Here is a 12,455-nt window from a genome sequence, read left to right as displayed (position 1 = left end):
GTGGGGTTTGGGGTGGGCGCGCGTTCGGGGGTTCGGGTTTGGGGTTTGGAGGGGCTCCGGGGTTCGGGTGGGGGGTAGGGTTTGGGGTGCGGGTGGGGTTTAGGGTTTAGGGTTTAGGGTTTAGGGTTTAGGGTTTGGGGGTGGGGTTTGGGGTTTGGGGTTTAGGCGCGCGGGTGCACATTCGTTTGTTTGTGCAAGCCTCTTTTGTTCTGGAAACCCTAAACCCTAAACCCTAATTCGGTGTTTTCACTTTATCTCTTTTTATGTCTTTTTATTTCTTTCTGCTGCAGTCAACTGGACTTCTTCTTTTTCCAAATACTTGCGCTTTTTGGAACCCTTCTTTGATTCTTATGATGAAGAGTTTGTGGGGCTTCGGCAGAAGATAAGTGACATTTTGCAGCAGGTGGGCTGGGGTGTACGTACACCTCAAGTTGCTGCTGCTGCATGCTGCTGCTGCTGCTGCTGCTGCTGCTGCGCCACAGAGCCTTCTTCCCCGTCGCTGCTGCAGATTAGTTTTATTTAAATGCATTTTAGTTTCTTTTTCTCTTCAAAACGAGCGCATTCGCCAGGCATTGCTGCCGCTTTGCTGCTGCTGCTGCTGCTGCTGCTGCTGCTGCTGCAGTTGCTGAGGGGCAATTTGCTTGTTTTTATCCGTTTTTGCTGCTTTTTGCATTTATTGCTTGCGGCTGGATTTGCATTTTGTTGAATTTAAGAATCTGCGAAGAAATTGCGTCTTTTTAATTAAAATATTTGCCAAATATTTCAACTTTTGCATTTAAAAATCTTTTGTTATTCGCAGGACCAAAAACTCATTCTCGAAGTCGCCAAAATCATTAGAGAAGACTTTCTGCAGCAAAACGCTTTTTCGGATTACGATTATATGTGTCCCCTCCACAAGGTCTTTTTTGTTTTCGATTTTTAAATCATTTAATTCTCTTTTTGGCTTTTTTTCTCTTTTTTGGCTCTTTTTGTCTCCTTTTTTGTCTCTTTTTTGGCGCTTTTTTGTCTCCTTTTTTGTCCCTTTTTTGGCTCTTTTCGTCTCCTTTTTTTGATTCTTTTTGTCGTTTTTTGTCCCTCTTTTTGTCGTTTTTTTTGTCTCTTTTTGTCTCCCTGTTTGTCCCGTTTTTGTCTCCTTTTTGTCTTCGTTTTGTCCTTTTTAATCTCCTTTTTGTCTCCTTCTTTATTTCCTTCTTGTCTTTTTTTCCCTTTGTTGTCTCTTTACTGTTTCTGCATTATCGCTTTGTCATTTTTTTCTGTTTTGTCTCTTAATTGTTTCCAAACTTTTTTGTTTCCTTTTTGTCTCCTGGGAAGAGTGTTTTCAATTTTTTTTAAAGGTCCATTTACTGCATGCACCAATGCATGCATTAATTAATGCATGCACTAACGCATGCACTAATGCATGCATTAATGCATGCATTAATGCATGCATTAATTAATGCATGCACTAACGCATGCACTAATGCATGCATTGGTGCATGCATTGGTGCATGCATTAGTGCTGCGCGTTGCTCCACCTCGGTCCATCCATTTGATTTATTTATTGTTTTTGTTTTACCATTAATTTAAATTTAATTATTATTATTATTATTTTTATTTTTATTTTTAATTTTGTTTTTATTCTTTTTAATTCTTTCAGACGGTGGGGATGATGAAGACAATTTGCCTCTTCTACGACCAGTGCCTGAGGGTGATGCAGGGTAAAGAACAAACAGCAAAACAGACAAATAAACGATAAAACAACCAAACAAACAATAAAATAAATTAATAATAATAAAATAAACAAACAAATACCAAAAATAATAAATTAAAAAGCCTTCAAGAGCTGCTTCGTTGGAAAACGGCTTTCCACTTTTCGTCCCCGCGTCTGGGGTGTACGTACACCTGAACGCCCGGGACTTCAAAAATGCCAAAAGTTTTCTTTTTTTGCATTTTTTTGCATTTTTTTGCATTTTTGTTTTATTTTTTTGCTTTTTTTGCATCTTTTTTGTTTTTCTTTTCAGAAACTGCTGGCAGTGAACACCGAATTGGCTGGGGCACCATTTATAACACTTTGAGGCCCACAATCTCGAAAATCACAAGTATGAAGTTTCTCCCGCCGCTCAAGCCGGAGGAGGAGTGCAAGGTTTTCTTCAAGAGTCTGGAGAACGAAATCGTTACAGCTCTCCGCAACTTAGCCGATAAATAAATAAATAAATCCATTTATTGGTCGATTCATCCATCTAAAGTCCAAAAAATAGCATTTAAAACCCCAGAAATGCCATTTAAACTCCAAAAATACCATTTAAAACCAAAAAATGCCATTTAAAATCAAAAAATGCCATTTAAAACCAAAAAATGCCATTTAAACACAAAAGTGGCAACAAGTCTGCTGCTTCTGCTGCCACGGCGAAGCGGGGCCGGGGCCGCGGCGCCTTCTTTGCGAATTAATTAAACCAATTAAATTAATTAATTAATTAATTTAATTAATTAATTAATTAGTTTACTTATTTATTTATTTGTTGCCAATTAATTAATTAATTAATTAGTTGCATTTGCGCATTTACTGAAGAGCAACTGGAGGCGTTTCGGCCTCGCTGTCGCTACACCTGCTGCGGCGCGGGCCTTTGCGGTGTATTGCATGCGTTTTGGTTTTAATTGAAAAACAAATTAATTAAATTAATTAAATTAATTAATTAAATTAATTAAATTAATTAATTAAATTAATTAATTAAATTAATTAAAACAATACAAATGAGAAAAGAGCTTCGGCAAAAGATGGCCTGGAGGCAGCAGACATGAGATATGTGCTTTTGTCTCCTTTGCTTCATTTCTTATTCGGATTAACTCTCGCAAATCGCATGCATCTTTTCTATTTCTTGCTGCTAAGACGGCGCAGCAGCAGCAGTAGGAGGGGCACCGCAGAAGCAGCAGCAGCAGAAGGAGCGGCACCGCAGCAGCAGCAGTAGCGGCACCCCAGCAACAGCAGCAGCAGCAGCAACAGCAGTAGCGCACCGCAGCAACAGCAGCAGCAGCAACAGCAGCAGCAACAGCAGCGGTAGCGGCACCGCAGCAGCAGCAGCAGCAGCCGCTGCAGTTCGTTTCGAGCTGAGTGCTGTACTTTGCAAGTGGCTACTGGCTGTATATACACCCCAGTGAGGTGTATATACACCTCACTGGACTTGAAGTGAACTCCGCAATTCCTCTCTGCGTCTCATTTTCTGAACTCCCCATTTTAGGGTTTAGCGCCGAGGGTTTGCGTGGCGTTAAGTGTGCAGGGCTCAGCATTGAGGGTTTAGGACTTAGGGTTTAGGGTTTGGCTGCCTGCAGCTTGGACAGGCCCTTAACACGGGTTTCCCTCTGGTGCTGCTGCTGCTGCTGCTGCTGCTGCTGCTGCTGCGTGCGGGTTTCTGGAGGATTTGTGGGAAAGGAAGAAAGAAAAGGATTAAAAATATTATTTAATTTAATTTTAAATTAATTTATTTCTTTTACTTTCTTTCATTCCGCCTTCTGAGCTTTCGGCTGCGCAGCCGCCTGTGCACGATTTCCCAGCGGCGGGGGCTGCGCGGCGAGACGGCGGGCGTTTTGAAGGATTTTTATTTGGAATTAATTTATTTTTTTAAATTTAAAAGTTTAAAATAAAAAGAAAATCAATTTATTGATTCGGAAGAGCCGCGGGAGCGGGAGAGCCACTGGCACGGGTTTGTGGGGCCGCTCCGCCTGCGGGCGCTCCGGAGGCGTGCGGGAGGAGAGCTAAACAAGGCCTCTAAAGGACCAAATAAGTGCAATATATGAAATTAAAAATAATTAATTTCATTTTTAATGGAGAAAAGCCGAAAAGAGCGGCAAATTCAACCCGCATTTGCTGCACTTCGCCGCGGGCAGGTGAGGCTGCTGCAGCGTTGGGGCCTGACGGCAGGGCGCCCGGCCTTGCCCGGGGAGGTCTCGGCTGTGGAATCTGGCCGGGTTTTTTCGAGAAAAAAGGCTGAAAAGGCTGCATAAATGAAAATAAAGGTCATTAAGGAAGAAAAAGGCGGAAAAGGGGGATTTTTGGGGCGAAAAGTTGTGCGAAGTTGGGTTCGCGGAGCCGTGCAGGGCGGCTGCAGAAGCCCAGCGCCCGTGCGCGTGGGCTGCCCGGGGCTAGTTGCCTCGATGGTCTGTTTGCGGTGCGCGTTGGAGGCGGCGTTTCTGGCACTTCAATGCTTGAGTTGTTTTTTAAAGAAGAGAGTTTCTTGCAAAGGTGCGAGCGCGTGAGTTGTGGCCGATTTAGGGCTAATTTCTCGAAGATATGGCGAGTGCTGCGCCCACGGTGGCTCCCCCCACCGAGCAGGGAGCCGACGCGTTCGCTGCGCGAGACCCCGCGCCGCAGCTGACCCAGCATATAGTTCACATGCTTTTAAATGATCAAATGGGAAATATAAAGGAAAGAGAAGCAACTGGAGCTCCGCAGTTGCTGGATCGGCCGCTGGCGGCGGCGCGGGTGTGGGCGGGAGCTGCCTGTACACCCCAGGACGCGGGCGCGCCGCCGCAGTCGGCGCTCGCCAGTTCCTTTTCTTCTGGACTTTTTGCGGAAGGAATTTACGAGTCTGCGAGTTTGAGTGTTTGCGAAAGCAGTTCTGCGGAAAAAGAGGCGCTTTCCCACCTGCGGCGGCTGCAGTCCGTGCCAGTTTCGTACCTGGAGGTGGACAAGTTCCTGTGCTCGATCGAAGCCTTCGCGGCCCGTTTTCGGCGCGAACAGCAGCTTCTCGAGATCGCCGAAGGCCAAATGGAAGCCACTGTGCGTTACTTTTACAGAAAGCGCACGGAAATGCTGTTTCCGGGGCGGAAGCGGGACTACCGGACGCTGGTGGAGGTGATGCTGCGGCTGCTGTGCCTGGGCAACCCCGAGGCTTTCCTGCGCCGCGAACTCCGCGGGGCCCCCCCCCACAAGGCCCTCAAACTCTACGTCGAACTCGGCCTTCTCCACGACTCTTACGCGCGACTTTGCGAAAGAACCAACTCCGAAGTCAAAAGGACTGAAGACTCTCTCGCGGCGGACTTCCTCAGCCGCCTGCCCAACCGCCTCGCCGAGCAAACCCGCAGAGTCGCCCGCAATGTCCCTTCCCCCAACTTGTTCGCCTACGCCGTCATGGCCCGCACTGTCGACAGCCACTTGAACGGAAACTGGTAGCAGCAGCAGCAGCAGCAGCAGCAGCAGCAGCAGCAGCGGTAGCAGCAGCGGCAGCAGCGGCGGCGGCGGCAGCAGCGGCGTGGCAGGAGTGACAGCAGCAGCGCCAGCAGCGGTAGCAGTAGTAGTAGTAGTAGCAGCAGGTGCAGCAGGTGCAGCAGCAGCAGCAGCAGCAGCAGCAGCAGCAGCAACAGCAGCAGCGTCGCCTCTTAAGGATTTGTTTTACACGGTTTGTTCTCTGTTTGTTTCTTGTCTTTTCCGTCCCCTTGTCCCGGGATCGCCGGAGTCGGCTTGTGAAAGCTTAATGCAAGTTAAGTTGAAATTCAAGTTTAATTCAAATTAATTCAAATTATTCAAATTAATTCAAATTAATTCAAATTAATTCAAATTAATTCAAGTCAGAAAGTCAAGTTAATTCAAGTTGAATTCAACTGCAGGTACAAGTTTGTTCGCTCGACTTGAACTGTGAGAAAGTACTTGGTGAAATTTTTGAATTGTTCTGGAGGCCCTGGAGGTCTCAGCAGCTGCGGCTGTGGCGCTGCAAAAGGCAACCTGCTGCGTAGGTTTCTTCGAAGGAATTTCTTGAATTAAATGAATTAAATTAAATTAATTAATTAATTAAATTGAATTGAAGAGTTGAAGTGAAACGAAACTGCATGCATGCATGCGAAATCGCGAGCTAAAGGTTTCGACACCTGCACGACGCGCAGTGGACGAACTTGAACTTGAATGTTCACTTGTGCAAATTCGAAAACGAAACTTCTTCCTTTTGTTTCTTTTCTTTCGAATTAAATCATTTAAAGTCTTTTATTTCTTTCAAGTCCAAACAACTCCGTCTTTAGGGAAGCAGTTCTGAACTAAGTCGTTTGCAAGTGGCGCCCGCAGCTGCAGCCAGCTGTTTTTCCCTTCAACTCCAGCAGCACAATATCTGCAATATATATTTGCACTTTTAAATCTTAAATAGAATTTTTAATGCAAAAAAACCAAAAGTTTATTCCTTTTCATAAAGTCCACCGCGGATCCTTCAAGTCCGTTTCCGCAATGTTCGTCTTCGGCCGTTTGCAACTTCCCGAAAGAAATGCACTTTTGCCTCTTTTGCTGCCAAAACGAAACAAAACGAAAAATATTTTGTCTCAGCGTTTTTATTTTTAAATATATTTTCCAAAAAGGATTTGTCTTCGCGTTTTTATTTCCAAAATCTACTTTCTCCCTTCTCCAGTTTCGTCTAAAGAAAGCAAATTGATTTAAAAGCTTTTCATCTTTTCTGCAATCGGCTTTTCTGTTTTGCTCCTTTTCGCATGCAGAAGATGCAACTGCATGCAAATCTGGTTTTCATTTTATCGAATTTTGCTTTTAAATTCAAATTAGTGGCATTACACTCTTATTATTAGCACAATTAGTCACACTTTGCTTCAAAATTCAAATTAGTGGCATTTTGATATTCTTATCTGCATATTTTATTTTATTTTTCTTAATTCGCATAAATGGCATTGTGTTCTCATAATCTGCACATTTGTTCATATTTCGTTTCCAGATTTAAATAAATGGCATTGTGTTCTTCTAAATTGCATTTTTGCTTCCATTTTGTTTCTAAAAACAAATAAGTGGCATTTCCTTTTCGCAATTTGCATATTTGCAAAATGTTGCATTTGCGGCGAAGACGAAACTCCCTAGAGAATTGCTGTTTGTCTTCGACTTTCCTTTATTTTCCTCTTTATTCTTTTATTTTTGGTTTATTATGAAGTAATTAAATAAATTTGAAAGCATTAAATCAAAATTAAAAAATTTATCCAATCAAATGTGGCAGGAGGAACTTCAGCTGCAGCCAGGATTGCAAGTTAGGCCGCGGCACTTTTCATATTTTCTGCTTTTAATGTTTGCAACAAAAGTAATGACAAGCTTTTCAATTAGACAATTTGACTTTATGAAAAAGTACCTAATTGCAACAAACCTTACTAGCTCGAAGAAGCCAGCTGCTGCTGCTGCTGCTGCTGCTGCTGCTGCTGCTGCTGCTGCTGAGCCTTCTTTTATCTAGATTCAGATATGCTATCTTGAAGCAGAATTTATCAACAGTCCGCGCCAGTGTTTATTTTTCAACGCACGCTGCAACTATTTGCTTTTAATAGTGGGGTACTTAAATTTTAATATTAGGGTACTTATCACTAATATGAAACAAATGCAAGCTGATGTCTTGCAAGCTCAAAAAGGATTCTGCAGCATGCGTGGCTGGGGCTTTTCAGTCAAAAAGATGAATAAGAATTTTTAAAATCTTTTTTTCTGCACCAAAAGTTTGAAAGGAGAACAAAATGGCCCTGCAGCTGCAGCACCATGTTCAAATCAAACCTTGCTGCGATGGAGCTTCGAATCTGAAAAAGAAACTCACTTTAAAGAATATTTTTAGCTAAAATATATTTATTTAAACTTTCTGTTGAGGCGTTCAACGCGATAATTCAAAAAGACAGAGTTTCCACTTTTTTCATTTCGTGTGTTGAGGTGTATAGGCATCTTTGCTGCTTCTAAGATTCGAACTGAAAGTCTTTTCTTTTGCCGTTTGACTTTTTCCCTTTCTGCAAATAAAAGTGTTAATGGGTTTTATTTGCATTTAAACCCCACAGAGGAGGCGCTGCTGCTAATTGCATGCGCATTTAACGCAGCTTTCCCTCTTTTTGCATTTGCTGCTCAGAAGATGCCATTTTGCAATTGGAGTATCGCCGCTTTCGCGGCTCTGTTTCTTTCTGGCTGCACTTTTGTTTCCGGAAGTCAGTTTGTTTTTCTTTTTTTTTTGAATGAACATGAAGTGGATTATCAACTGCAGGCGACTCTTTGGATTCCATCATCGCGCAGCAGAACGCACAGTTGAACGAGCTGCAGCAGCAAATAGCGCAGTGAGCAGCGGCGAATCTGGAAAGAATTTCAACTTTTTGGCATTTATTTTGCTTTTAGAACTTCCTTTTATATTTTTAAATCTGCAGACTGAAACAACACTTGCATTCCCGCGGAGAAGGAGCGCAAGCTGCCATTGACACTGCGCAGCTTTCCATGCCGGCGGCCACTGCAAACGGAATCAAACTGGACATTCGTGAATTGGACCACTGGTCACTTTCTGCTGCTCCAGGCCGCATTAATGAGTTTTGTTCGCCCCAGAATACCCAGGGATCGGCGGAGGGGAGCCGGAAGCAGCAGCAGCAGCAGCAGCAGCAGCAGGATTTGCTGCTGGGGCTCCGGCGAAGAAGACTCCTTTGATAATAATTTCGCCGAAGGTGAGAAAGCTGCTGCTGCTGCACTTTGAAGTTTTCTTTCTTTCGTCTTTTCTTTGAGATATTATTTAAATTGAATTCAATTTAATTCAAATTCAATTTAATTGAAATTCAATTTAAATTAACTTGAATTGAACTCAACACCAACAGCCCATGATGAGCTTCAACAAACTCTACGAGAAAATGCTGGTGGAGTCCCAGCAGATTGGCAGCGACGGTGAGACTTGAATTTTGAATTGAATTCAAATGAACAATTTGTTGAAGTTTAAATTAATTTTAATTTAATTTAATTTAAAACTACTTTGAATTTAATTGAGTTTATTCATGCAATTTCACATTTAATTCAATCTTTAGCGCAGTCCTCAATTCAATATTGAATGGTCTGGTCTGAACTTCAAGTTGAATTCAAATAAACACTTTATTCCAATTTGAATTAGTTTTTGATTCAAAAGTTAATTCAGTTTAATTGTTCATTTTAATTAAATGAATAATCTTATTGTCTTCAACAAATATTCATTTCAGATTTTAATTCAACTTTCAATTCAGAATTAAGACAAAGGTGTTGAAGTCTCAAGTGGACTTGATTGAATTTAATTAAGTTATTTGAATTAATTGAATAAATTGAACAAGTTGCATGCATTAAATAAATTGAACAAGTTGCATGCATTAAATAAATTGAACAAGTTGCATGCATTAAATAGATTGAACAAATTGCATGCATTGAATAAATTGAATAAATTGAATAAATTGCATGCGTTAAATAAATTGAATAAACTGAATGAGCTGAATAAATTGAATAAATTGCATGCATTGAATTAATTGAATAAACTGAATAAGTTGAATGGGTTGAATGAATTGCATGAATTAAATAAGTTGAATAAATTGAATAAGTTGAAAGAATTGAACAAAATGAATAAATTGAACAAGTTGAATAAATTGAATGAAGTGAATAAGCTGGACGAATTGAACAAGTTGAATAAGTTGAATAAAATGAAGTCTGCATTTGGTTTCTTTATTTAAAGTTTCTTTTAATTCGAATTAAAACTTTCAATCTTTTTATCAAATGTTTTTATTTTCGAACTTTTCTTATTTTGCATTTTTGTTTTTGCTTTTTGATTCCTCAGCAAGGAAACTTCTGAACGGCCAAGACGCTGCAATGGACAATCCCGTGAGCAAAGGGCTTTTTAATGAATTAAAATGATTTCAAATCATTTAAATTTAGTTAATTTCAATTGAATTGTTTAATTTAATTTATTTAATTCTATTTTGACGCAATTTTCCTCCTTCTTCCCTTTTGCAACTTTTCGTTTTGCAGGTGGAGAGGATTAAAGTGCTCACGAAGGCAAGTCGGAAAGAACTTGACGAATTAAATGCATTTTATGAATTAATTTCGGAATTTAAACGAATTAAATGAATTAAATGAATTAATTTAATTTAATTTAATTTAATTTAATTTAATTCAAATTCGTCTTGTTTTTCGAAATATCAGCAAGAGGAGGAAGCGGCGGCGAAAGAGTCTTTCTACAGAGCAGACGAAGAGGAATTGCAATATGTGAGGAAGTTCACAATTCAAAACTTGAAAAATTTTAAAAACGAAATATTAATTAATTAATTCTTTCAAAAATAAAAATTAATTAATTCTTTCAAAAATAATAATTAATTAATTCTCTTCAACATTCAAAAACAAAATTCTCTCCAGGTCATGAAGGAAAGAAAGAAAGGCTTTCTCGGCAGCGTGCAGAATTTCTTTCGGGGTTTGTTTCCACTTTTTATTTTTCAACAATTATTTATTTTGCATTTAATTCCAATTATTGCTTTCCAGATCTCAAACATTAATGCAATTCGAACTCCGCCTTTTTGCGCAAAACAAAAAAAGGAAAATGAGGGGCTTTCTGTTCACCATTTTCCGCACTCCTTCCAGGTGTACGTACACCTGAATTCCGATTCAGCAGCAGCAGCAGCAGCAGCAAGATCACCAACTGCAGCAACCATAACAGCGGTGATCGCCGCAGCAACAGCAGCAACAACGGCGGCAGCAAAGCCAGCAGCAGCAGCAGCAGTGACAGCCTCAGCAGCAGCAAAAGCAGTAGCAGTTGCTGCTGCTTCTTTTCTTCGGATTTATTTCCGATGTTACTGTTGCCCCAACACATATTTATTTGAAAACTTTCATAGCAGAAGTGACAGAGTAAGAGACTTGAGGCGTTCTGCTGCAGAGCTGTTGGGTAAGCTTAAGCGCTTTAGGGTTTAGGGTTTAGGGTTTAGGGTTTGCTGCACTGGAGGGGCCACCGCCGTGTGGGCTTCACCGGCTGCGGAGAAACAACTGAGCGACTTCGAAGCTCCCCACGTGCTGCAGCAGCGCAGCAGCAGCAGCAGCAGCAGCAGCTGCTGCTGCAGGGGCGCACTGCAGCAGCAGCAGCGCGTCCAAATAGTTCCAGCCGCTTTGTTTCAGCACTCGCTGCTTCTTGCTGCAGCAGCGTAGCTGCTAAACGCAGCAGCAGCAGCAGCAGCGGGCCACCCCCGGGGCGTGGCCTTGCTGGCGGAGCGAGACTTCGCAGTGCAGCAGAACTTGGGAGAAACAAAACTTGAATTAATTTACTTTTAAGTGAGGAAATAAAGTGATGAGTTTCGTTTCTTGTTGGCGAGCCGGCGCACCCGGCGCGGCACTTGAGGTGTACGCACACCCGGCGGCGCTGCGCGCGGCTCCGCGGCGTCTGCGGGAAGTGGAAGAGCACTTTAATAAAAGTGGAAAGCGGCTTTGAAAGCAGAAATATGAATTAAAAGTGCAGAGTTGGACTTTATTTTCGGGAGGATTAGTTGAGCAGCAGCAGCGCGGCGCGTGCGCCGCTGCTGCTGCGCTGCAGCGGAGGCGAGGCGAGTCTAGCAGATCTGCGTGTTGCGGGCGGGCGTTTCTGGGCCTTATTTGCTGCAGCTTCGCAGCAGCAAATAAGGGGAGCGTTTGGGGTATTTGCACTGCGGAAACTGGGCGCGCTGCTGCCGCCGCTGCAGCAGCAGCAGCAGCAGCAGCAGCAGCAGCAGCAGGGGAGGAGGTGGTGGGTCTGCTGCGTGTTCTGCGCGTCGCGCGTTAGCGAAGTTGCTGCAGGAGTTTCGAGTCGTTGTAAACAGCGAATTGGGGCAGAAAGCGTGCGGAGCGGCGCAGCAGCAGCGGCGCTGCAGCGGCGCAGCAGCAGCGCTGCAGCAGCAGCAGCAGCGGAGCAGCAGCAGGGGCATGCAGCAGCAGCACCCCGGGCGGTGCGGGGCGGCGGGCGTGGGCGGCGGCTGGGGGCGCGCGGCGGCGGCGAGCAGAGGTGTGTTTGGGCATCGGGCGAACGAAAAGCGCAGGCGGGAAGCGAAAGACGGTGTGCTGCAGCGCAGCAGCAGCAGCAGCAGCGCAGCAGCAGCAGCAGCAGCAGCAGCAGCAGCGTCGTCGTCTTGGGCGTTCGCGTGGCGTCTCAGCAGCACCATCCTCCTCCTCCTTTCCGGAGCCTTTCCGGCTCTGTCCTGGCGTCGGGCCGCCGCGCGTTGCAGCGGCCGCCCTCCCCCCTCCCCCGCTCGGCGCAGCAAACCCTAAACCCTAAATTAGGGTTTATGGAGAAGTACCGGCGGGTGCGGCCCGCCCGCGAACCCCTCGGCTGCGACGAAGTCCGCGTCACCGCCATGGGCCGCGTCTTCAGCTACGTGGCCTACGCCGCCGCGCTGCTCGAAGACCACCGCCGCCGCCAACTGACCATCAAGGCCTCCGGCAACGCCATTGGTCAGGCCATCGCTCTGGCGGAGCAGCTGAAGCGCCGCTACCGGGGGCTGCACCAGCAGAACACTTGCGGGAACACGACAGTGTCTTTGGTTTACGAGCCTCTTGAGGAGGGTTTGGACACAGTGACGGACAAGAAGACAGTGGCTTTTCTGGAAATAAAACTGTCTTTTGACCCGCTCGATGTGGAGGCCCCGGGCTATCAGCCCCCGCTGGATGATGCGGCGTTCGAGGAGTTCAAACTCAACAACGCAGCAGCAGCCACTGGTGCGGAAGGAGGGGGTTGGGAGGGTTTGGGGGGGGGACC

The 12,455-nt window shown here is 44.3% G+C and overlaps 4 protein-coding genes across 4 annotated transcripts; 3 read left to right on the top strand and 1 right to left on the bottom strand.

Moving 5' to 3' along the window:
• Positions 1-1,645: 1,645 nt before the first annotated feature.
• ENH_00085650 (vacuolar ATP synthase catalytic subunit A, putative) lies at positions 1,646-2,185 on the top strand (the record flags this gene model as incomplete). The annotated part of the gene is made up of 2 exons (XM_013583594.1): positions 1,646-1,697; positions 2,001-2,185. 2 exons carry the CDS (start codon positions 1,646-1,648, stop codon positions 2,183-2,185), a joined length of 237 nt encoding a protein of 78 aa, XP_013439048.1.
• A 2,079-nt stretch (positions 2,186-4,264) lies between these two features.
• On the top strand, positions 4,265-5,146 carry ENH_00085640 (hypothetical protein, conserved; the record flags this gene model as incomplete). Its single annotated transcript, XM_013583593.1, has 1 exon — positions 4,265-5,146. The coding sequence occupies one exon, from the start codon at positions 4,265-4,267 to the stop codon at positions 5,144-5,146; it is 882 nt and encodes a 293-aa protein (XP_013439047.1).
• A 4,282-nt stretch (positions 5,147-9,428) lies between these two features.
• On the bottom strand, positions 9,429-10,550 carry ENH_00085630 (hypothetical protein; the record flags this gene model as incomplete). The annotated part of the gene is made up of 3 exons (XM_013583592.1): positions 9,429-9,568; positions 9,890-9,952; positions 10,322-10,550. The coding sequence occupies 3 exons, from the start codon at positions 10,548-10,550 to the stop codon at positions 9,429-9,431; spliced, it is 432 nt and encodes a 143-aa protein (XP_013439046.1).
• Positions 10,551-11,018: 468 nt separating this feature from the next.
• On the top strand, positions 11,019-12,439 carry ENH_00085620 (hypothetical protein, conserved; the record flags this gene model as incomplete). The annotated part of the gene is made up of 2 exons (XM_013583591.1): positions 11,019-11,071; positions 11,262-12,439. Coding segments are annotated over 2 exons (1,231 nt in total), but the record flags the coding sequence as incomplete, so codon positions are not given.
• Positions 12,440-12,455: the final 16 nt, after the last annotated feature.

The sequence above is a fragment of the Eimeria necatrix genome, genomic scaffold (genome assembly GCF_000499385.1).
Source record: "Eimeria necatrix Houghton genomic scaffold, Enh_scaff996, whole genome shotgun sequence".
Lineage (NCBI taxonomy): Eukaryota > Apicomplexa > Conoidasida > Eucoccidiorida > Eimeriidae > Eimeria > Eimeria necatrix.
The sequence above is the reverse complement of the archived record's forward strand: the minus strand, read 5'-3'. Positions and strand labels throughout refer to the sequence as shown.